At 44.0% G+C, this 24056-nt stretch overlaps 1 protein-coding gene across 1 annotated transcript in view; it reads right to left on the minus strand.

Annotated features, from left to right (window-relative positions):
* LOC135921077 (uncharacterized) overlaps positions 1 to 24056 on the minus strand; it is a 50821-nt gene that overhangs the window by 6274 nt on the left and 20491 nt on the right. The window contains exon 5 of the mRNA XM_070533287.1: positions 6580 to 6719. Within this exon, the coding sequence (XP_070389388.1) occupies positions 6580 to 6719 (140 nt within the window). The remainder of the gene's footprint in view (positions 1 to 6579; positions 6720 to 24056) is intronic.

The raw sequence follows: 24056 nt of genomic DNA on the forward strand, positions 1-24056 counted from the left end.
ACATTTAACACCCAAACCTTCTCGAGTGAGGATAGCTTAGCAGCACTTTTTGAAGATTTATCAGACATTATTTGGGATATCATCGGCCTTAGTGAGATTAGAAGAACTGGTGAGGCTTATACATTGCTGAATAACGGACATGTCCTCTACTATAGAGGTCTCCTAGATAAGAAGCAATACGGGGTAGGATTCCTAATCCATAAGGATATAGCAGGCAACATTGACAAATTCTACAGCATTAATGAGAGGGTAGCTGTAGTCGTAATCAAACTTAATAAGAGGGATAGATTAAAGGTATTACAAGCCTACGCTCCAACATCCAGCCACGATGATGAGGAAGTAGATCAGTTTTATGAAGATGTCGAATTAGCGATGAGAAAAGTGCAAACACAATATACTGTCGTAATGGGTGACTTCAATGCAAAAGTGGGGAAAAAGCAGGCTGGTGAACAAGCAATTGGCAACTACAGCATCTATTCTAGGAACGCTAGAGGAGAGATGCTGGTAGAATTCGCAGAAAGGAATAAGCTTCGAATAATGAACACATTTTTCAGGAAGCGTAGCAACAGAAAGTGGACCTGGAAAAGCCCTAATGGCGAAACAAGAAATGAAATTGACTTCATACTTTCTGCTGATCCCAGCATAGTGGAGGATGTAGAAGTGATAGGTAGGGTAAAGTGCAGTGATCATAGGTTAGTGAGTGCTAGGATTCACCTCAATTTGAAGAAAGAAAGAGCTAAATTGGTCAAGAAGAAACAGGTCAATCTAGAGGCAGTAAGGGTAAAAGCAGACCAATTCAGGCTTGTACTTCCAAACAAATGTGCTGCCTTAGAACAGAGAGATGATGATGACATAGAGCTAATGAATGAAACTGTAACTAGGTTGGCTTCAGAGGGAGCAATTTAAGTGGGAGGCAAGGCACCAAGGCAACCAGTAGGCAAGCTCTCCCAAGTAACAAAGAACCTAATAAAGAAACGAAAAAAAAAATGAAAGTGTCCAACTCAAGAGATAGGATAGCATTCGCAGAACTGTCAAAATGATCAACAAGGGGAAAATAAGGGATGTTCAAAACTGTAACGTGAGAAAGACTGAAAAAGCTGTAAAAAATGGACGCAGCCTGAATTCGCTGAGAAAGAAACTTGGCATAGGACAAACCAAGATGTATGCACTGAAAGATAAGCAAGGTAATATCATCAGCAATCTCAAAAATATAGTAAATGAATCGGAAGAATTCTATACTGACCTGTACAGTACCCAGAGGAGTCAGGATACCTCAATTAGAAACAGTAATGAACGGGATACAGGAACTCCTCCTATAACTAGCGATGAAGTCAGAAGGGCCTTGCAAGACATGAAACGAGGAAGAGTGACAAGAGAAGATGGAATAACATTCGATTTAATCAAAAATGGAGGAGACATAATGCTTGAAAAACTAGTGGCTCTTTATACAAAGTGTCTATCGACTGCAAGGGTCCCATAAAACTGGAAGAATGCAAACATTATACTAATCCACAAAAAAGGAGACGTTAAAGAATTGAAATATTGTAGGCCCATTAGCTTACTCCCAGTATTATATAAAATATTTACCAAAATAATCTCCAATACAATAAGGGCAACACTTGACTTTAATCAACCAAGGGAACAGGCTGGCTTCAGGGAGGGATACTCTACAGTGGATCACATCCTTGTCATCAATCAGGTTATCGAGAAATCTGCAGAGTACAATAAGCCTCACTGTATGGCTTTCATAGATTACGAAGTCGCATTTTACTCAGTAGAGATAACACCAGTCATAGAGGCATTACGTAATCAAGGAGTATAGAACGCTTACGTAAATACCTTGGAAAATATCTACAGAGGTCCTACAGCTACCTTAATTATACACAAGAAAAGCAGGAAGACACCTATAAAGAAAGGGGTCAGACAAGGTGACACAATCTCCCCAATGCTATTCACTGGCTGCTTGGAAGAAGTATTCAAGCAATTAAACTGGGAAGGCTTAGGAATAAAGATCGACGGCAAATCACCAGCAACTTTGGGTTTGCTGATGACATTGTTCTTTTCAGCAACAAAGCAGACGAGTTACAATAAATGATTGAGGACCTTAACAGAGAGAGTGAAAGAGTGGGGTTAAAAAGGAAGGTAAAAGGCATTTTATCAGTGCTGACATATGGGACAGAAACTTGGGAGACTGACAAAGAAGCTTGAGAAGAAGTTAAGGACCACACAAACAGCGATGGAACGAAGATTGCTAGGCATAATGTTAAGAGAGAGCGGTTTGGATCGGAGAGCAAATGAGTATTGACGATACTCTAATTGACATCAAGAGGAAAAAATGGCTGTGGCTTAGCTAAGGTCAAGCCCAGGATGCGAAGCATACTAGCCTTTATTTTAGTTGTTGAACCAATGTTTAGCCTGGTGAACTGCTGTTGCTTGGCTATATTTGGTTCAGCTAGACCAAGAAACAGCTCATGCTGGCGAGCGCACGAGCTGAGACCCGGCTATGTAGCTACACAGCCGCAAGCGAGCGCACGAGTTGAGCCTCCGCTTTTGCAACTGTTATGACGTCATATGGTAGCTACGCGGCCGCGCGCGGCGCAGCAAGGAAGAGCGTGGTTGTGCGGCTAGTATGCTTCGCATAAAAATGGAGCTGGGCAGGTCATGTAATGCGCTAACCAGATAACCATCGGACCATTAGGGTTACAATATGGGTACCAAGAGAAGGGAAATGAAATTGAGGACGACAGAGGACTAGGTGGAGCGATGAAATTAGGAAATTCGTGGGCGTTAGTTGGAATCGGTTGGCGCAGGACAGGGGTAATTGGAGATCGCAGGGAGAGGCCTTCGTCCTGCAGTGGACATAAAACAGGCTGATGATGATGATTGTGAAATATCTTTGATATGGCGTGTTCACTTCATGGCCAATATTGTTGAAGTTTCATAAGCATGGAATCCAAAAAAATTCTTTACTTGGTTTTGAATTGAGGAGGCCAAAATTAATGTGAACCCCTCCTCTGTAGTGTCTCTCACAGTCACTGTTGTCATCTTTTTTTCAAGGATGTTGCTAAATTGTGGCAAGGGAGTCGCAAAACTTTCAGTAAACATTGCTCCAAGGTCTCTCAAATTGTCACTAAAACTGTCCAAGTGATTTTGATACGATGTAGGTGTTCTTGGAGCACTGTAATATATAGGCCAACATAATGTAATGCATGTACAAAAAAAAGACATGTTAGTCTAGTGTCCGGGCAGGTGAGGACTAACAATGAATTTATTAGCAGACGTCATATACAGTAAAAGCTCGTTATATTCGAATTCCATGGGGATGCTACAAAAAATCGAATTATACAAAATTTGAACTAATGAAAGTCAGAGAAAAAAATCACTCGATTAGGGCGCGTTATAGTCCGATGTGGCTTGAGCGTGCATGCACACACGCTACGTCACGTTGGCGTGAACAACAACATGTACTTCGAAGCACTGGCACAGCCAACGCAACCGCACGAGGCCAACGCAGTCCGACGTGCCCGAAGTCGAGGTGGCTCTTGTTCCATCCGCGCATTCGTCGCGCTGACTGGCATGGAGCAAATATATTTGCTGCTTCACCCGAAAACCGAAGCATGAATTACGATAGCAAATTAGTAGATAGCTATACGAAGTAAGGATAGTAGTTTTCTTGGCCGAATGAATTTGTAAACATTCGCTTACTGCTAAATTAACAAGTACAGTGACATGGGTGCACAGGTAAACATGAACACAGCTCGCTCGATGACGGCAGAAACTCGCTAAAAAATGCTCGAGTGAGGAATCACAGCAGTACCAGCGAGCGAATTGACCTTTGTGTAGCTCTCACTTCAACGTGAACGAAACGTAGAAAGCACGTCGCATACGAAGCAAGCGGCACTACGCGCACTCTGCAAACATCATAGATCGCTTTGAAGATGAGGCCCATGCGGACACGAACTTCATGTAGCAGATCACTTTCAAGATACAGCATCCGCATGGCCGCACCCTAAGCAGCAGCCACCAGAGAAGAACGTCCCCCCTCCCCATCTCTCTATCCGCCTCACCCCCGTGCCTCGCGCGTGACAGGAGAGGGCATGCATCCTCACCACCTTCCTTGATTGAGATTCAGCCGAGTTCGCCGGCTCACGCTCGCAGATACAGCATACGGCACACGGCGACGGTTTTATCGCCCTTGAGCTTCACACAGAACCTCACGGAAGAGAAGCGACATGCAACAGAGGCGTTGCCCATGCCTAGCCAGGCGTAAATGCATCTCTCTCCAGTCAGGCCTAAACAAAGGGCCGCAGATGGAAAAAGCAAAGCAGTGCGGCCCGCGCGGCAACACCAGCGTCCCCAACGTGCTCGCACGCACTAGCCCTCTCCCCATCCACGATGGTGCGGAGTTCAAATTATCGGTGGCAGTGCGGACTCCAGTGTGAATTAGTGGGATGTACTACGTATTGCTTTCAATACATTGCTGGACGGACTGCGATGGCTACTTCGAATTATGTGAAATTTCGAATTAACAAGTTGTGAACTAACGAGCCTTTACTGTATGCCATTCTACAGTTCATACGTTCTATTATAGCAAAATCTCGCATTATGGCGAAGTTGAAGGAGGTGCCAGAATGGCTCCGTTATATCGATTACCTTATTATATCCATTTCTGAATGTACTACATTATGAATATCTAAGGAGATTTAGAGTGGAATTTCACTTACTCCATTATATCAACTATTACATTATAGTATTCTGTTTCATTATAAATAGTTTTGACTGTACTTATCTGCTGCATTCTAAACCCCATCACAAAAATTCAGGTTAACTGCGATCAGTCTTGATAATTTAGTGCTAGGCTTGCGGATGTCCACCAATGAAACTTGCAGGTTAAAACTGAAGCACCCGCATCATTATGAAACTTTCTAACAACTTTCATAAAGAATAAAAAGTTTTGTATTTTTTTAGCACAACTTGAAGTTTGTTTGCCTTAGAGCTGTGGCCTCCATGAGTGCAGACCCCCGTTAGGTCATCACAGTAAGAGTCCACAGGTCGTAAAGACAATTTTGCGAGCCTTTTTCTAGCGTTAGAATAATGGGGCCCTTTCTAGAAAGTAATTTTTGAAGCACCTTTCTTAACTTCGAAGTCGCTAATTGAAAATTGTTCTGTCACATCACAAAAAATGTCGCCAGTCCCTAAACAGCAAGATTTGCCACTAAGCAGACTGAAAAGTCACTAAATACAGCAAAAAAAAAAAGAAAGCTAAAATGACAACACTGCTTACAGTACAGGCAATCATGATGACAGGCAAGCCTGACTACAGTGAACTAGTTCAAGCTCCAAATGCAGTTCGACATATCCAGTGTAATTCAATACATTTAAGCCCGAGCATAACAAACTTATAGGAAGAGTTCGTCGAACATGAGTAGAAATGAGCTGCGCCGTAGCGCTGAAAGCCACCATGCTGGTATGGCTCACACAACAGCATATGCAAGTAGTGCAGCAACTGGATTCACACTTTCCAACACCTACAGGTGATGCGACAGAAGTTCAACACACGCAATAGAGTTGACGGAACGGTCAAACAAATGTGCACGTGTTGAAAAAGCAGGCAACTCGTGGGCCTTTGTTGTCACTTGGCACAATCTTTAGTATTAATAAAGAAACACAGAGGTCTCTCCTCAAAGGTGAGGCTACGTTTAATGCCAGTCAAGTCATATGACCCAGAATTACAGTGACTGTGAGCGATGTAGCCCAGGTCGAGTCTCTTTGCTAGGATATGACGAAGGTTGTAGTTTGCAACGTAACAGCTGCCATAAATGCTAGTACACATTTTACCGCATTTTATTATATGTTTGGAATGTGGGAGAGTAGGCATGCAGCAGTTAATCAAATGCCGAGGACGGTGCTGTTCGGGTGTGAACGAAACTAGGGTGCAATTAAAGTGACTTGCACTCATGCCATCACCTAAAATAAACACTGCTTGCAGTAACAATGAGACATATGGCTCACTGTGCGAGTATATTTGTTTAATGTGCTTGCTAAGAATGTCAAAGGTATAAGGAAACAGTTTAGTAGTGCTGAGTAAGAAAATATGCCCGAGACGATCAGCTGTGCTCGAGCACACTGTCTCTTAATGTCAGTATGTGTGATGTATAGCGATTTTTTCGTGCTATGGGGGAATCATGTGAAAAGACAGTGATTGAGGGTGATGTCTTTTGAAGAGACTCTCCTGGCTAAATTGCATATTTTTTTAAGGCCCAGTGTTACTTTTCAGCTGCATTTTCAGTCTCTAACTCTACTTTAAAACGGTATTTCCCAATTAACTAGAAAAAAAAGAAGCAAAACAGAGGCACTGAATGGGGCGCAACATAAAATTACACTAAACAAGGTGGCTCCAAAAGAAGTATGAAAAGAAGTAAGAAGCGCCGGCTTTTTACCAAAAAGAAATGCATCTTAAACCGATAAATTTGCTCTTTCCAACTTTCACTCCGAATTCCACAGCCTTGATTGCTCTTCAGGTTGGAATGATAAACAAAATAAATGAGTAGGATGCTAGCAAAAGCACGCAAGACTTACTTCAGGAAGTCGATGATCTCCCGGCGAAACTGCTTTGCCAGCTTGTGGTGCTCCTCCCTGGTCAGGGGATATCCCAGCAGCAGTGGCTGCACTTCAGACGAGAACCGCGGTAAGCGATGCCCCTCCAACCACTTGTCGTCCTGGCATGAGGATTGAAAAGCACAAGTGTTGAAAATACGCACCTTTTTATTTGGCATGGCCGAAAGCAGACGACACATGCGAGTGCTTGACTGCTATTCAGTAGGTGACACTAATTACAATCACAATTGCTAATCAGTGCTCGTCTGTGTTGTCTGCCCTCTTACCACGAGAAGTGTTGTGATCTTTCGTTACCCGCTTATATACTTAGGTGCAAGTTAAAGAATGCTAGTAGGTCAATAGTAATAGGGAATGTGCTTTGATAGTCTGTGCAGAGCTGGTGGTGACAGCTCAAGTTGACAGAAGCACCCAGCATGGGTTACATATGCGATGAATAAATTTCAACATGTTGCTAGGTGTTGCCACCTTAGTACCAACTAGCGACAACGCCTATGATCAGTCATCACAATGTACACTTACTGTCAACAGTGGACAGCCACAGACAGCTTGCCAGAACTGGAAACATTCACTGAGGAAGGCATCCAAGGATGAGGCGAGTATGTGGAGCGTTTGTTTATTGCAAATGACATTGAACAAGACAGTCAAAAATCACTGTTTCTGAGCAGCTGCGGTCCAGTGATGTACACATTTCTGCGCAAGCTACCGACACCAGAAAGACTGTCAGAGGTGTCAATAGCCAGAACCTTGAAAGTGCTGTCCAAATAGTACTCTTGAAACCTATTTCAAGAGCAGTATCATGTACTCTTGAAAGCTATTATCATGCAGTGTTATTATTTCTACAGCTGGTTGCAGAAAAACAGTGGCGACATGAAAGCATGGCCATCCCTCGTCAAACCATCGACAAATGCAATTCCAGTGCAGGGCTTGACGACAACTTGTGCGATTGTCTTGCTTTATGCCTGAAATCTACTATGATGCCATGTGTGCCATGAGAACTACATCTAACACTGGACACGGAAAAGAAAATAAAGTCGTGGGGGAAAGGCTGCTGCATTCCACACTGACCAGATTACAGGTTGGGTTGATGATGTGGCAATAAGTCCTGTGACAGAGAGAATGGAGAGGTTGCCTGCAAAAGTCTGTGTGCCCATCACAGTCGACAACTTCAAGGGCAACAGGAAGGCAACACCTGATGATAACTCAGACACAGGCAACGTCAAGAACCTGCGAGTTTGGAGATCACAGACCCGACAATGATGAAGAGTCACAACCCGTGAAAAGCCCAAGCGAAAGATACTGCCAATTTTGGGAGCAATTAGGGTTCAAAGGAAGACAGTCAGAACCGAGCTGAAAACCAGTGCTACAGTTGTGGTCATGGATGAAAGCAAATTTAGGAGAGGGCTTCCCACATCAGCAAAGAGCCATCCATTGTCAAATTACGGGAATATTTTACCCAGCTCTTCTTGGTCTCTGGCAAAGCAATGGTGAAAGCAGGGTATGCAGGAAGAACTGCGAGATCACTGTTTGCAGCGCCTGGCAGGGCAAGGGCTCTTCTGGATGGAAATTTAGATTAGATTAGATTACGGGGTTTTATGTGCCAAAACCACGTTCTGATTTTGAGGCACGCCATAGTGGAGGACTCCGGAAATTTCGACTACCTGGGGTTCTTGAACGTGCACCTAAATCTAAGTACACGTGTGTTACACAGCAGCTTTCGACGTGCCCTGGAAAGAAATGGTCAAGGTGCACCGGGTCACCGATGGTGTGACCTTGTTAGTCATTATGACTCAAAGTTTATTGACGGTCTTGGAAAAATTTGGTGCACTGCAGGCTAACACAACTGCAGTGAAAAGCATGAGGTCAATGTTTTGCAGTCACCGCGCTCTACCTTTTCCCCTGCAAGATTTAGCAGAGGTGGAACTTCGGTGACTGCAGTGAAAGGGTATGTTTAGCCTTGCTCGGTCGTCACAGTGGGTGCTGCCCGTCATTATGGTATTAAAAAGAATTGCAGAAGCAGTACTTGTGGCGATCTTGAACCCACGGTGAACAAGGCAACTGCCACTCTAGTGTATACCCTGTGCTGAAGCTAGAAGAAATGTGGGGCTAGCCAGGGGCAGGGACAATATTTTAAACATGTTCAACTGATGAAATGAAGCCATCATAGATATTTCTAGAGCTAAATTACAGGTATGGCTTAGATACAAGCAAGCTAACAAAATTTCATCAAAATTAATTTTTCAGAAATGGAGATGCAGCTGTTACGTGAGGCCTTGTGATATAAGTGTCCATGTCTGTGTAATGACAATGACAGCACTTTAATTCAGTGGCACATATTTATTGAGAAGATATTGATCCATACTACTTTTTTCTATCTAGAAGCAAGGACATGGTGGTTCTTCAGCAACTTGCGAAGCTATCTGCTTCCATTGAGGTGAAAGGGTTGGCGATTTTCACTCCAGAGGTGTCCACTTCCCGAGACGGTTGCAACATTGCTTGGGTACAGAGAATGCACTGTAATTTCCATGTGACCTGCGTAAATGAAGAAAAATAAGGAAACATACTGAGCTTAATAAGTGAACGATACTAAAAAGAAAACCGATTCTTGTTCCTAAATTTCTTTTGCATTAGTGGTTCTCAAACCTTAAGCCACCATGGACCCCCAACGTGTCAAAGTTATTCAGAGGCTACCTTGAGTGGGGTATAAATCATTGTTTAAGCAAACGCATGCACAGAAAATAAAAAATATGCGATGGCTGCAACCATAAAAAAAGCACTTTGCCGTTTATCATGTCAATGTTATATGTGTTCAATGCTTGATGTGTGTTCAATGCAACCACGATGCTGCATGCGAAGCAAAGTCGGCGAAGTTCTGATGCAAAATTCAAGCTGCGCGCAGTGCAGTTGAATTTGCAGTGGAGCATGGAAAAACAGCAGCAGAGGGGGAATTCAAAGTCCACGAGAAAATAATCTGGGACTGGCACAAAGCCTCCAGTGTGCTACACCAGCTAGTCTGAAGACGACAGTGATGTTAAAGCAGAACTCCAACCTGAAGTAGCTGCATTGTTTGTAAGCAACCCTGAGAGGACAACCTCGATGGGTTTAACTGAAAGCCATCATGTAAGCTACGCATCAATAGCATGGTTCTTGCTGTCGGAATAAAATATTTCTTAAATCTATTGTCTAGACATTAGATGGTGCTTGCACGCCTGTCAGCACTGCATACCATGGGATGCGTGCAGAGGCTGCGGCCGCTGTATGTATTTTCGTCCCACTTTCTCACGACCTGATCCTAAAGAAGTTTTTAAAATGCGTACCTAATGAACAGGTGCATCTTATACACCGGTGCAACTTAAATAAGTAATTCTTTTTTCAGGAAAAACTGCTATATTAAGGGTGGTGCCACTTATGCAAAGGTGCGACTGATAGCCCGGAAAATACGGGATATGGCTTTAAGGAGCCAAAGTTGCAACTCTGTTTTACTTCAGCTGCTTGCACCCCCATTTGTCAAATGTAGTCACGTGGTTCTAAAAGCAAGCATGCATTGCCGAGAAGGCACCACTAAGGCAGACAAATAAAGTTGACGATACCAGCACCACCGCGTAATCAGTTTACCACTTTCTTCAATGACCAATGCCTACAACTGCTTCCAAAATGACTCTGTCTAGTTTTTTTTTTAGTGTGAAAAACTGCACGACAAACATTTTTTTCTTCATATTTTGAACTCCTTCAGGGCTGCTTGTTGGCATTTGTTTTGACAGATGACACCACAAGGTTGTGCGCGACAGAAGATACTAACCTAACCAAAATGTCTAGCCAACCATCCTGCAAATTCAATCAGCAGATAGTACTTGTCATTGGCATGTGCCTACAGCAGTCACAAGCAAACTCTCCTCCTTGAGGCAACAATTATTTTTGTGCATTGAAAATTTAACATCCCCACATTCCTTTGAATGTTCTGAATAATGAAGTGTGCACATCTGCAGTACAGATGAAGGATTGTTAATCCTACAGTGAGCTCTTGTCAAGTTTGCAGAATGTAAACTCCATGCCAAGAACTCTGTACAGGAATGTCAGAAATGAACTATTCCAAGTCTAGAGTAATTGGGAAAGCACCTATTCACCCACTTCAGAAATATGCCTGATGCAATATGTTGCGAACAATGATAAAAGAAATGAATCCACTACGTGATGACACACTGACAAGTGCCAACACCCAGCCGCCTACTTCTTAACTTGTTTTACTAAAACACTTTGTGCATAGCATAGCCAAAGCTAAGTACATACAGTAGACTGTCCAAAAGGACTGGAAATTTATTTGAATGAAATGGAGTTTGAACTAATGAAAGCCCCTTTAAACATAGCACCCAATCAATTGTGTGAGACACCATACAAAGTCAAAACACCCGCTGGGCTCACAGAAAAAAACTCCTTATCTCTCCTCCATCAGCATGCGACACGAGCCGGAAGAAGCCTAGGTTCCGAATAAAGTTAAAGTGCGATACGGTTGTGCCTTTGACGCCGTTTGAAGTGGGCACAAGGGAAAGCATGCGAGGGTGAGCTGAGAAGGATGGTGGCTTGACATGCGCTGTACTCCTACGTGCCCAATGTTGGACCACGTGATTGAGTGCGTGGAGTAAACGCATGGTAATGTGATCGACTGTGTGCTAGGAGGGGGGGGGGGAGGGAGGAGGGGGCAGGTGATCGTGGAGGGCGTGCACTGCTCTGCTTGCTCGTGTTCGGTCTCGGCTTCGCCCACGGCTTTCCTGGTCATTTTTACTGCGCCTAGCGACGCATCGAACCTTCACCTTTAGCTCGGATTTGTGAGAAAAGTGGCGCATGGGAGTGACATGGGAGGCGCCTGGGAGTGACATCAGTGAGCATGCATTGCAGTTGGTCCCCTGAGTTACTAGGCAAGGCAATATCATCAGCGAATCGCAAGTTACTAAGGTATTCTCCATTAACTTTTATCCCCATTTCTTCCCAATGCAGGTCTCGGAATACCTCCTGTAAACACGCTGTGAATAGCATTGGAGAGATCGTATCTCCCTGCCCGACGTCTTTCTTTATTGGGATTTTGTTGCTTTCTTTATGGAGGACTACGGTGGCTGTGGAGCTGCTATAGATATCTTTCAGTATTTTTACATACGGCTCGTCTACACCCTGATTCCGTAATGGCTCAGGGTGTCAGGGTGTAGAGGAGCCGAGAGGCGAGGTATTGGCTGGTAGTGCATGATAAATAAAATAAATAAATTCAAAATGAAATAAACAAATTTCCTATATTTGTGTTCATCATACGTATTCAGGTTCGACTGTAGTACTATATTATTGAGACTTGCAGCACAGGTTAAACCAGATGTGTTTCAAAATGTAGTATGTATGTGGCACATTTTAAGTATTCTTATTTTCATCAGCGCTTCTGTTTTCGATGCCATATATGGCACGGACAATTGTACGCACCATACTTTAAAGGGTTAAAGGGATCGACAACTCTTATTTGTAGTGCCTATTATTTCCGGCGTGATGCAAGACACGCCACCCAGGGTGCCTGACATTATTATGAACAAAGTTAATGATAAACATAACAATGCCTTCTACAATCAAACATTTGGAGGGCATACCGGTACTATCACACAGCTATTTCAGAATTCATAGTAAGATTCGTTATAGCGCCACACAAGACACGGACAAAAGTAAGGCATAAAACGATGACACGGCGCTCACTCTTAAATGATATTTTATTGAAGATTTGTCTAACATATATATAGGTGCCAGTTCATAACCTTGACATGCATGAGACACGGCGATATGTCGAGGCAACTGCGACCAACTGACACATAATCAAAATTGACGTAGGTAACATAGGTAACGATCTTTAGGGACTTCGAAAGTAAAACCAAGGCCCATGCCGTGCTGCCTGAACAACGTCAAAATTTCATCAACACCCTCAGGATGAATGCCACTGGCAAAAAATATAATGAAATCAACACTCAAAATGGGCTTAACCGACCCGGGATCATATTTCCGACAAACATGTGTTTTACCAGAGGTCAATCTCAGGTCTAGAAACTGCAGTTGATGATCTTTAGGAACTTTGAAAGTAAAACCAACGCCCATGCCGTGCTGCCTGAATACCGTCAAAATTTCATCAACAGCCTCGGGGTGAACGTCAGTGAACGGTGGTTACCCCGAAGTGTTTATTTCATCTTTGAGTGAAAGTATGGTTCGTGGCGTCAAGAGCATAAATGACCAAGGTAGTAAAACTAAATTAGAAGAAAAAAGGAAAAATGCAGTAGTAGTACACAAGTTGGCGCATAGGCTTAAGAACATTGGTTCAAGGTATAGCCTTAATGTTCGTTTTTATGCGAAACATAGATAGATCGCATAGGCCCGTTAGTTGATAGTAATTTGCTGAAGGATAAGCAAGTAAAGGGAAAGTGCATTGTAAAACATGTGAACGGGTACATCACTTGTGCTAAGCAGGTGTATGTGCCATTCCATTATCTTGTCGTAGAGAGTATGTGGGACAAACGAAGCGCTGTGTGAATCTTCGACTTAGGGAGCATGAGCTATCTCTTCAAGGGATTGTGCCACTCCATCTGCCGGAGCATTGCAAGTCCTGTGGTTGTGGCCCCTATTTTAAGAAGACTAATGACATTTATAAACACGCGAGCCAATTGAAAAGGCTATGTTTATCATTAACTTTGTTCATAATAATGTCAGGCACCCTGGGTGGCGTGTCTTGCATCACGCCGGAAATAATAGGCACTACGAACAAGAGTTGTCGATCCCTTTAACCCTTTAAAGTATGGTGCGTACAATTGTCCGTGCCATATATGGCATCGAAAACAGAAGCGCTGATGAAAATAAGAATACTTAAAATGTGCCACATACTACATTTTGAAACACATCTGGTTTAACCTGTGCTGCAAGTCTCAATAATATAGTACTACAGTCGAACCTGAATACGTATGATGAACACAGATATAGGAAATTTGTTTATTTCATTTTGAATTTATTTATTTTATTTGTCATGCACTACCAGCCAATACCTCGCCTCTCGGCTCTTCTACACACTGACACCCTGAGGCATTATGGAATCAGGGTGTAGAGGCTTATAATATAAAGATTAGGGACAAGGCACGTATCAGCAAACAGCTTATCGCTCTTTGTGACAAGGAACTGTGTTACCTATGTCAATTTTGATTACGCGTCAGTCACAGTTGCCTCAACGTATCTCTGTGTCTCATGGTTACGAACTGGCCCCCACATATATGTTAGACATATCTTCAATAAAATACCAGTTGACGGTCAGCGCCGTGTCACCGTTTTATACCTTCCTTTTGTCCGTGTCTTGTGTTGCACTGTAACGAATCTCACTACGAATCCTAACCAACTGGACCAACTTGCAGTCTTGATGCTACGGCAGGAGTACAACATATGCAGAAGTCAACAGTGCTCAAACAAGGAATGCCCTACACTGATGCCAATGTTTCGATGAAACGGCTAGTCTTCATCGGGGCCTTGGCAAGGACATCCCCGTGTTGGAACGTTGGCTTCAGCAGCATCCCTTGTTTTTCCAGTGTTGATCACTTTGCCTCCGTTGTTCTGTCAACATTTTTTTATGCAAAGCATATTACGAGGGCTCAACCCAGCTCCTCAGGCGCGGCGGTGACCATGAAATCACGTGACACCGTGACGTCACGACAGAGGAGAAGTGGCTTTGGCTCAACTCTTGCAAGACGGGCTGGGTGGGAATCGAACCAGGGTCTCCGGAGTGTGGGACGGAGACGCTACCACTGAGCCACGAGTACAACGCTTCAAAGCGGTACAAAAGCGCCTCTAGTGAATGCGGTGTTGCCTTAGAAACGCGCTGTTTCTAAGGCGTGCGTCTCTTGCTCAGGCGCACATTTCGTTGCCGCGCCGAACGCTGCTTTGCTCGACGCTCACCGCGTCCAATGCGGGGCGCGTAGTCGCTGCCCTGTAGCCCATTGTCTTACACCCCTTGGCGGGTCGACGGGAACGCTGTCGCGTTCCACTCTTGAAGGCGAAGAAGTAATGCATGAGTTGTTTCTTCGTCTAGCCGAACCAAATATAGCCAAGCAACAGCAGTTCACCAGGCTAAACAGTGGTTCAACAACTAAAATAAAGGCTAGTATGCTTCGCATCCTGGGCTTAACCTTACCTAAGCCACAGCCATTTTTTTTTTTTTGGACAGGCAAAGCCTTTGTGAAAAGTATACGGGTTACATTGTGCATTTGCTATAACTGTCATCAACTGTAGGGTTGCCACCTTTGCCCAGGTAAAAAAAAGAATACGGCACAAGCGAAGGGAGTAGGAGAAGGTGGCTTGTCTTTTGCAATAAGTACTGCATACAAACAAAATAAGGTGCCAGTATCTCGACTACAAACATTGCATAACTGAGACTGATTGAAGCATTGTACAGAATTTGGTATGTGATAACAACATTTTTTTAACGGCCAGTGAGTAAAGCCATGAATCCACCGAGCCTGATTTCGGTAGCCAGGAATCTACGGGAGAAAAATAATGAGCAATGTGCGTCCATTTCATCCACGTGGCCGAAACTAGTCATGCCAGCTGACGTGATCACTGCCGAGAAGACATATCGGAGAGAAGCACTGCAACTTACAGGAGCAAGCTCAGATGCTTCACTCACTGTTGCAATTTTTTCAAGCGCACCAGTTTCACTAGGGAATTAGGAATTAATATGTTTGCTACAGCTTTTTGCTATGCATGAACAACCGACAGAGTGCTTGCTAAGCACACGCCAATTTAGAAAAACTGAAAAATTGGCAAATGACACGCCATGGTTGGGATAGAACTAGCAGCTGGCACCGTGAGAGAAATTAAACAAGGCTGTGCCAGTGGAAAACAGGACAGGTGGCAACTCTATTCAGCTGTGAGGTGTGGTTCCCATTCGCACTGCTGAAATTCCAGATCTCTGGGTAATGAGTAAGAGAGCTCTCTCATTTTCGGGGCATTGCAACATATAGGACGGCAACTCCTTTAAACAGCCTGTAATCAGCATGGTGGTGGCAGGCAAATTAACCCGCATACTTTTGACAAAGGCTGTACACAGGAGGTGCTGTAAGACTCGGACATTGCTGCAGCTTAAGATGAGAGCTGAAGGTGCTTTTTAAATACTTAACTATCATCTTGGTACTTCCTCAACGGCACCTCTATGGCTGAAGTTTGCTCAACAGTTTGCCGATTCACAGGGAGGAACCCAGAAGCAATTGGATCCGCTTGAAATATGGCCAGTCAACAGCAATGGAAGGAGTTGTCTGCATTGTCCTCAAGTAATGCCTGCAAAGACAAAGGTGCATGCATGTAACGCACATCACATTGCCGTAGGGAAGCAGGAGAAGGCACACATCTAGTTTCAAGCGAGTAAAAGTTGCACCTTTAAGTTTCAAGTGGTCCGCAAGCACTAGTCCAACACACAAGCCTGCCAATACAACAGTACCAAAACCATGAAAGTGGGGAAGGGGGAGGGAGAGGTAGTTGAAGAGACAGATCACCAACAGTATCACCACCATCAACAGTCACGCTGAAGTACACCACTGGACAAAGGACTTGCCTGGGGATCTTTCACTGCGTCTGTCTGACATCACAAAAGCCTATTCTAGTTCTACAACTCTCCCATCTTCGACTACACTTCATTTCCCTTCACACCCATGGATACTCCACACCACCGGTTAACAATTCTATACACTACACGGCCTACCCCAACTTTAATTCTTCCTCCTGATCTCAGCTCAAACAGAAATTCTAAACTAAAAAAAAGAGTATTAAAAAAAGCCGGATAATTCCTACCTAACATGTTGCTATGGCCATGAGAGGCACCTGTATGTCCAAAATGCAATGACAAGGAGTAATAATGGTTGAAGCAAGGCTTGACACTTCCGGTACTTCACTCTCTCTCTGTATGCACACCCTTTGTTACCACGGTATCGGGATGGCTGCCCTTCCCTATGCTTCTCAAATGGTCTTCAATGATGTAACTAGTGCACTTTCTATGCACTTTTAGTAATAACAACAACAACAATAATAATAATAATAATAATGATAATAATAAAAGCCTTAAAATTGCGACCAAGTGGACAGCTGAGGTAATTGGTGCACTATTATGATGTAAGAAAACAGTGCGAGGGAAGGAACCAGAAAGAGAACACATAAATGCAGTGCTAACTAGTACAAACCAATAGGTTCTTTTTTTTTCCACCGAATGCTACAGTACACACACTAAAGAAAGCATCCATACCAAGAAAGCAAAAAGATATGCTAACAGAAGTTATGGCATCTAAGGTGGCAATCGTCACTGTACAAAGGCAATTTTGCTTCCCTGTTTCCATTGCTGACAAAAGCAGGCAGCCACGAACGAACATTGGCAGGTTCCTGAGTGACACTGAATACCACCAGCACAGAACGCTCTGCCACAGCAGGTTTGCTATGGGACAGGGTGTTTTTATGGCTCCAGTCAAATAGCAACCTGGTTTTGTTAATGCCTAGCACATTTTGAAGCTACAAGAACGCCTAGACTTCTCAGACCCAGTATTTAACCTGGCAGACATTAGCTTTCCTCCTTTTCAATGTCAGGTGAAAAAATAATAGGCTAAACTATTCTGGCGAAGCATAAAGTTAGGTGCAGGAGGCACTATATGTCAAATGTCCAATCATTTTTGTTGTCATTGGTCCTTGTGAAAATTTAAAGTACTTAAGTGAGAAGTACCACTGCATCATATGTTTGACAATGAAAAAACGAATGTGCAGTAGATCTTTTATTGTCACCAGATAATGCAGCAGTCCAGGATAAAAAGTGAAGGCAATGAAATGCCATGTGCTCTTAAACTTCTAGCTATTGTGTTTAAGCAAACAGGGCACTTTTATTTGAAGAAGCTGGAGAAATGGACTCTGCTCACACAGACAGGTACTGATGCAAAGATATGTAATTATGCCAGCTAATCAAGAGAGTAGTTTTTCAGATTTGTAAAAGCAATTGGCAATAAAAATTGATTTTATGAAAGTAATTTGTCACAGTGAAGTTGATAGGTCTGGGGAGGCTAGGCTAGGCATAGCTGCGAATGTAAATAATGATGGGCTTACCGATACAGCTGAGTGAGGTTCCTTATCTTGTTCTTAACCTCCGCAGCTGTTCGCCGAAATCCTTGCAGGCGGAGTGCGTCAGCAATTTCGTGGTACACTCTGGCGTTGCGTTTCTGGTTTAAATCACTTAGCCGATCCCGCCAGTGGTCGATGAGTGCGGCGGTCTCTGTTTCCGTCCACAGATTTCGCGCCTGCGTCGACACAAACGCGGTGCTTCCATTGTTCACGATGAAATCCACGGGGAAATGAAACCAATAAAATGAATAACATGCTTTCTGAAAAGGGTGCAAACGGACTGTTCATACGCAAGTGTCAACGCCACTGATTGACGACACTACAAAGGATTGTTTGAAAATGTTTCGCAGATGTGTCAAATGTGCTTGGAAATGATCACATTTAGTACACAATACCCAATATGTACCAATGTGCATTGACTCAAGCAGGACCAAAGGTGCCCGTGTGACGTTACTGTCACGTACACGGGCAAGCGTTGCCGCAACATGGGACTTGAAACCAGTCATAACAAACTGCGAGATGCCGAAAGTTCCGGTCCACATATATTCCACACAGCCTAAGACAAGTGTCTCCTGTTTACAAATAATTTATTAAGCGCACCTTCGTGACAGAACTTCACCAAACTAAAACGCTGCACTTGGCAGTCAAAAGTATATCAGCACAAGGCTATTTTAAAGCAGATTTGATTTCGTAAACACAGCATCACAAGCTAAGAACAAGAACAGTAACGGTACTAAAGTGCAAGTGTTTAAAGATGGCATTCTGAAGAATGTTCAACAAAATACTCCCATTTAGGAAAAGTGAACAACGAAATATTTTTTTTTTCACTAGAGATGGATCAGATTTAAAATATTGACTGTGTGACAAGATTTCGCGAGTTCAAATTATTGCACACTGAAACCTTGGCTGTCACTCAAAATTTTACATCTGGAAAAGAAAGACCAAAGTTTTATGATATCGCTCATGCACATTTGAGAGCAGTGTGCAATGCTATTAGCGACTCCAACTAGATGATCACCCCCCTAGCAGCTGCACTGAGAAACAGCTCATTCAGGTTCAAGCTTAAAGCGTAAGAGGGCCTCCTATCACGGCATACGCTGAATGCCTCGAAGTTTTCAAATCATCGTCATGCCACCGCACATAAGCCCGAAAATAGAAAAAAAGTACAGATGTGAAAAGACTTGTTATGTACCGTTATGTATGTGCATCATCGCGGTTGAAAGACAGCAATGTATAATTTTACCTTTTCGTGAAAGAGGCAGACAACACGCATTGGAGAGCTACTTGGACAAAAAAACTTCGCATTGGGAAAAGCAGACGACAACTGATACTATGCTGATTTGTTCGAAGCACTTCACTTGAGACTTCTTTCTTCCTGGCGAGCAGAACAATGCTTTCAATATCTTGCTGGCATTTGCAATCGCAGTGTGCACGTTGTTTAGGCAGGCGCTTTCACAAATTATAGTGCTGTACGTGTAAGCTTAATCTGGTATTGTTTGTCTATAGCTTTCTACTCCAGCATTAGTGTTAATACCTTAAGCAGCAGGAATATTCTTGATAATGTACCTTTTTCTGCAGGTGCGGTAGGAAAAACAGTGGTGGAACAGCCATTTTACCATTCAGCGCAGCAGCAAGCACTTTCGGTGCAGGGTCCAAAGCACGTGTGCTTACCGTATACCATGCAAATTTTAAATGATATAGTCGATATGTTGTGGAGACAGGTTTGCGTGAGGCTTACCTTGCAAGCACGGCCAACGAAGGACATGCATACCTGCCAACCTGGCGAGACCAAAAATTAGGAGACTTTTCATTCGCGCCAACGGGCAGTCATTCAAACTTTCAGGCAGTGTTTTTCAGCGAGTCCTTTTGCAGGGACCTTGCAGTAGCAGACTTTGCTCACTTCAAAAATTTGTCGGAGTAGCTTTGCTCAAAACATGGTGCAGACTGACGGCCCTTCACTAGCAGTACGTGTTGGAGGATTGTGTTGCACATCAATGAGCAGAATACAATCCTAGCTTTTTGCGCTGCGCTAAAAATACTCACACACTGCATCGCTATGCGGTATCACAAGTAAATCTAGCATCACCTTAGCAACTCGGTGAAACCTGTTTTACATCAGTGTTTTTCATTTTTCCAATCATAGACCACTGCACATCCCAACTTTCTTCATTCAGAATGTCCTCTGGAAGACTGTACGCCTGTAGAGTGGCAAACTCAGCTCAGAGAGCATCTAAAGCGTTTTCAGGAGATTCATCAGAATTTCAGGGCAGCAGCTGAGGCAACACTGAATAAAGAAACAAAGACTCGAAAGCGATGCTTGTGATAAATTTCAAGTTGGCCACTTCCACTTTCTTCAAAGTTGCGTTTCAGAGTTGCGTCCACATTCATAACACTTCGCCTTGTTGCATTTCGGAAACATTTTCCGTAGAAGCGGCCCAACGTGGTCGCTGACATTAAGGGGTAGGTTGTGTTTGGCAAGGAATCCCGTAAACAGGCACTCCACACGTATGACACTGTCGTCGCAGTTGTTCCGGAGAAAGTTCACTATGTTGTCTTGCTGCTCAGCGGTGCGAACATAGCTTTGATGCTTCGCCGTAGAAACATGCAGTTTGAAATCGCCTTTGCCACCATGAGACACGCTGACATCGCATCCACATGTTGTACAAAATGCAAAATGTTCTCCTTTTCTTGATGTCAAAAGGCACGGAAATTCAGAAGTGTAAGATCGTAAAAACTTCTGCAAATACATTTTCTTGGGCTGTGGGCATCAAGCACACGAGGTTTCTAACTTTACATGGTGCACTGCACTCACGACCTAGCCAATACTAATCATACAAACAGCAGTAACAATGCACCATGGAGAAGGCATGCATGAAATGCAAGAGCTACATTGGCTCTGGCTTTGGTCAGCTTACTAGGCACCGTAGTCGGCTGCTTAGTCGATGATACCGATGGCACTAGTGCAGCCGTTGTTGGTGATGCTGACGATTACGATGTGGCTGCAGATTCCACAGTGCCGGTTTTCCGCAATAATCATTATTGTGCGAATTGAAACAGCTTTTCGGGAGATATAAGGCAGTGATCGTAAAAAATCAGGAGTCTCCCAGGCGAATCGGGAGGGTTGGCAGGTATGGACATGACGCCGGAGAAGGACGGGCCAGGGAAGGACGTGAAAGGGCACAACGGCCGGGTTCGTCAATACGGCGCAGAGAAGGAACCACAGACAGATCGTGAACACACATTTATTAAAGGACCCCTGAAACGGTTCGGACAAATTTTGTAGGCGCGTAGGGTACAGCTTAAGTAGAACATTCGCACCAGAAGTTAAGTGAAGCATTACGTATAAATGGAGCTACAAGCGATTAACGGAGCTTAACTCGCTCACCGAGCGAGCGACGCTAAGCTCCGCCTTTACTGGTTCTGCGTCACGATGCGACGTCACATCGTCCACTTTCGGTTGTTTTGGAGCACACCCCCTCCCGCGCTAGACCTCTCCGCTTGCCGCTTGGCCGTCGACCGAGAGCTATCGAAACAGTGTGCATTGCGAGCATTCTGTCATAGCGCCAAACGTGTACGGTATTCCTGTAACCACAGGCAAGCTGGTCATTTCGGCAAATGACTGGAGGCATAAACTCAAGCTGATGAAGGAACTTTAGCGTAGACGTACGCGAGCAGCCTGATCGGTCTGCACGGTCGAGACACTTGGCGCAGTGCTTAACCAGTCAAACAAAGTGCTAATATTGCTCTAACCAAGTGTAAAACATTTTAAACATTTATAAAAACAATGTGTTGATGATTACACTCCTGTGAAAAATACCCACCAGCAGCAAAGAATACACTTCGTTGCTGCTACTGTGTATGGTTGAGCTCTGTGCCACCAGGTGGCTGTAGGTTGTGCACCATGCAGACCATTCACCATGCAAACCATTCACATTTGCTCTTCTGCTCATCTCATGGCTCATCCCGGCACAGTCAAGCGGCCAGACCCTGTCCTCTTGCGCTTGCATTTGCCCTAATACCAGACTCGCGAAACGCTATTGCGTTAGTAATCTTGCGGTGTAAAGTGACGGCCACAAACGCCCAAATCCTGGCGCCGATCGGATAGCGGCAGTCCGATGTGCAGCAGCCAGTTTGCTCGTATGCTGCCTTGCAAAGGGACACGATGTCGCAGCTTGACATATTGCCAGTTGCTAGGTTTGCAGTCCACAAGGCAACAAAGTCGAATCATAGTGCTTGCGAAAAGGCTGAGACCGACGCTGACCGCGGAGCTCTCGCAAAATGGAGTACGTTGTAACACAAGCAGACGACACTTGCTGTGTGCCGAAAGTGCTTACGTGGACCGAAAAATTTTTCTTGTGCATTCTCTTTATGTTACTTTCTTTTTATAAAAACAAATGAACTAACATTCCAACTATTATGAAGATCATTTGTTTACCATAAAGTTGGAAAAATTATCGATCACGCGCCCTGGTCAGCCAATTGGATAGCTCGCCCCACTGACGTCATATGGGTGATTTCCATCCTATGGGTAGGGGTGGCTTAATATTCCGCCGAGCAGCGCGCTGCGATCGGCAGCAATGTGCATTTTTAAAACCTTATAATAAATTGCACGCTTTACGCGGAGTACTTAGATGTGTCAATTAATGATCAGAAGGACCTACTCTAACGACTATGTACGTAAGTAGAAAATCGTCAAAATCGTTTCAGGGTCCCTTTAACCCAGTATGCAACACAGTGCGAAAGTCACGGCTTGTGAGCAACGGCTCCCCGCAAGATCGGTTGAGTACACATGCCTGCACGGAACTTGCAACGTACTCATGTCATGCCACGCACGTAGGGAGTTTTCCAATAAGGGCTGCAAAGGTTTTGCAGCCAAAAAGAAAGAAAATTGTGCCAGAGCCGCTGCGCTTGCGCAACGTAAATAGGGTTCTACTTTTGTGTCGGCAATACTATTTCAGTGAAATAGCACAGCAACCCAAGCTTGACGCAAAAGTTTTGCATCAACAAACATGGTGGCACCCATCGTAATGCCACCTCTTGCGGTGTACCAAATTCAACCTTATTCACTAATACCATTCTTAACTATGCACCACGTGTGATTCTGATCACAGCAGCTTTTTCTGCAAAAGCCCCGCCACCGGCCATAAACATCAAGAGAGCTTACTGTTAATCTAAAATGTTACATCCTCCTTTGGCAAACTTCGTGGTACCATGTGGTCGGGTTTGAATAACCCCGAAACAAAGTGCCAGCAAGATGGTACAGTGGCACTACATTGCTCAGCCGTCCGAGAAAAATATGCAAATGACAAATGAGAACTTCAACGGGCCCCACAGAGTTTCTCACTACACATCAATATATATTTTCTCGCTTTATAGTGAGAAACTTTACAGTGAAAGGCCCGTCCATAGACGGGCCTCTGCTTCCTTCTATGATGATGATGATAAAGTGCTGTTGGTTTTCATTTCAGTTTTGCTAGCTGCGAAGCATCGACAAGGGGGTTTCGCTCTTATACGTGCTTTGATGCAGACTCAGCGCAGTTTGGCCACAACTGGTGCAGCTGATCCACCACTGCAGGAATGATAACTGCCTTAGAAGGTCTGAAGTTGATCATGACACTTGTTATGCCCTGAGGTGACATCGTTCTCATAGCATGCTTTAGTTTAGCGCAGTGCAAGCAGATGTTTTTTCACTCAACGTACCAAGTTGGCAGTTTATTTGGTCACAAGAAATTTAGAAGCAACAGCAGACGGCGCTCGTTCCAGCTTTGGATTGTTCGACACAGCACCACTAGTTTGCTTTCCGACATTGTGCACACGCCTAAATTCCATTACAACCATCTCAGTTCATTTCCAAGTCATGCATTTACACTGACAAAAGTGAATTTGCTCAAAAGAGAACTTTTGCTAAATTTTGGAAACCTGTTGGAAGAAACTCAACTGGTTTGATTGGTTGCTATTCACTTCTCGCGTTTCACTATAGGGCTTCATTATTCCTACAGGCGGCGGGTGTCTGCTGCGTTCGTGCGCCCGAGCCTTACCTCGAGCACTGCATACTGCGAGCATGAACAAGCGCCAGTCATCAGATGCAGACGACCGCATCACACGTATCAGCTAACTATAAAAAGAAAGGTGCAGCCCCAACTCACAAAAGGAACTCTCATTTGTTTTTATCCCAAGGCACACTGATCAGGTAACATAACAGTTTTTAGTGACAGTGCTAAACATCCGTATTTAGCTTTTGAGAGCAAGACAGGCATTACTGCTTATATATTGTGAGATGCTGTATGTGATGTCCTACT

Source organism: Dermacentor albipictus, chromosome 2 (assembly GCF_038994185.2).
Source record: "Dermacentor albipictus isolate Rhodes 1998 colony chromosome 2, USDA_Dalb.pri_finalv2, whole genome shotgun sequence".
Classification (NCBI taxonomy): Eukaryota; Metazoa; Arthropoda; class Arachnida; order Ixodida; family Ixodidae; genus Dermacentor; species Dermacentor albipictus.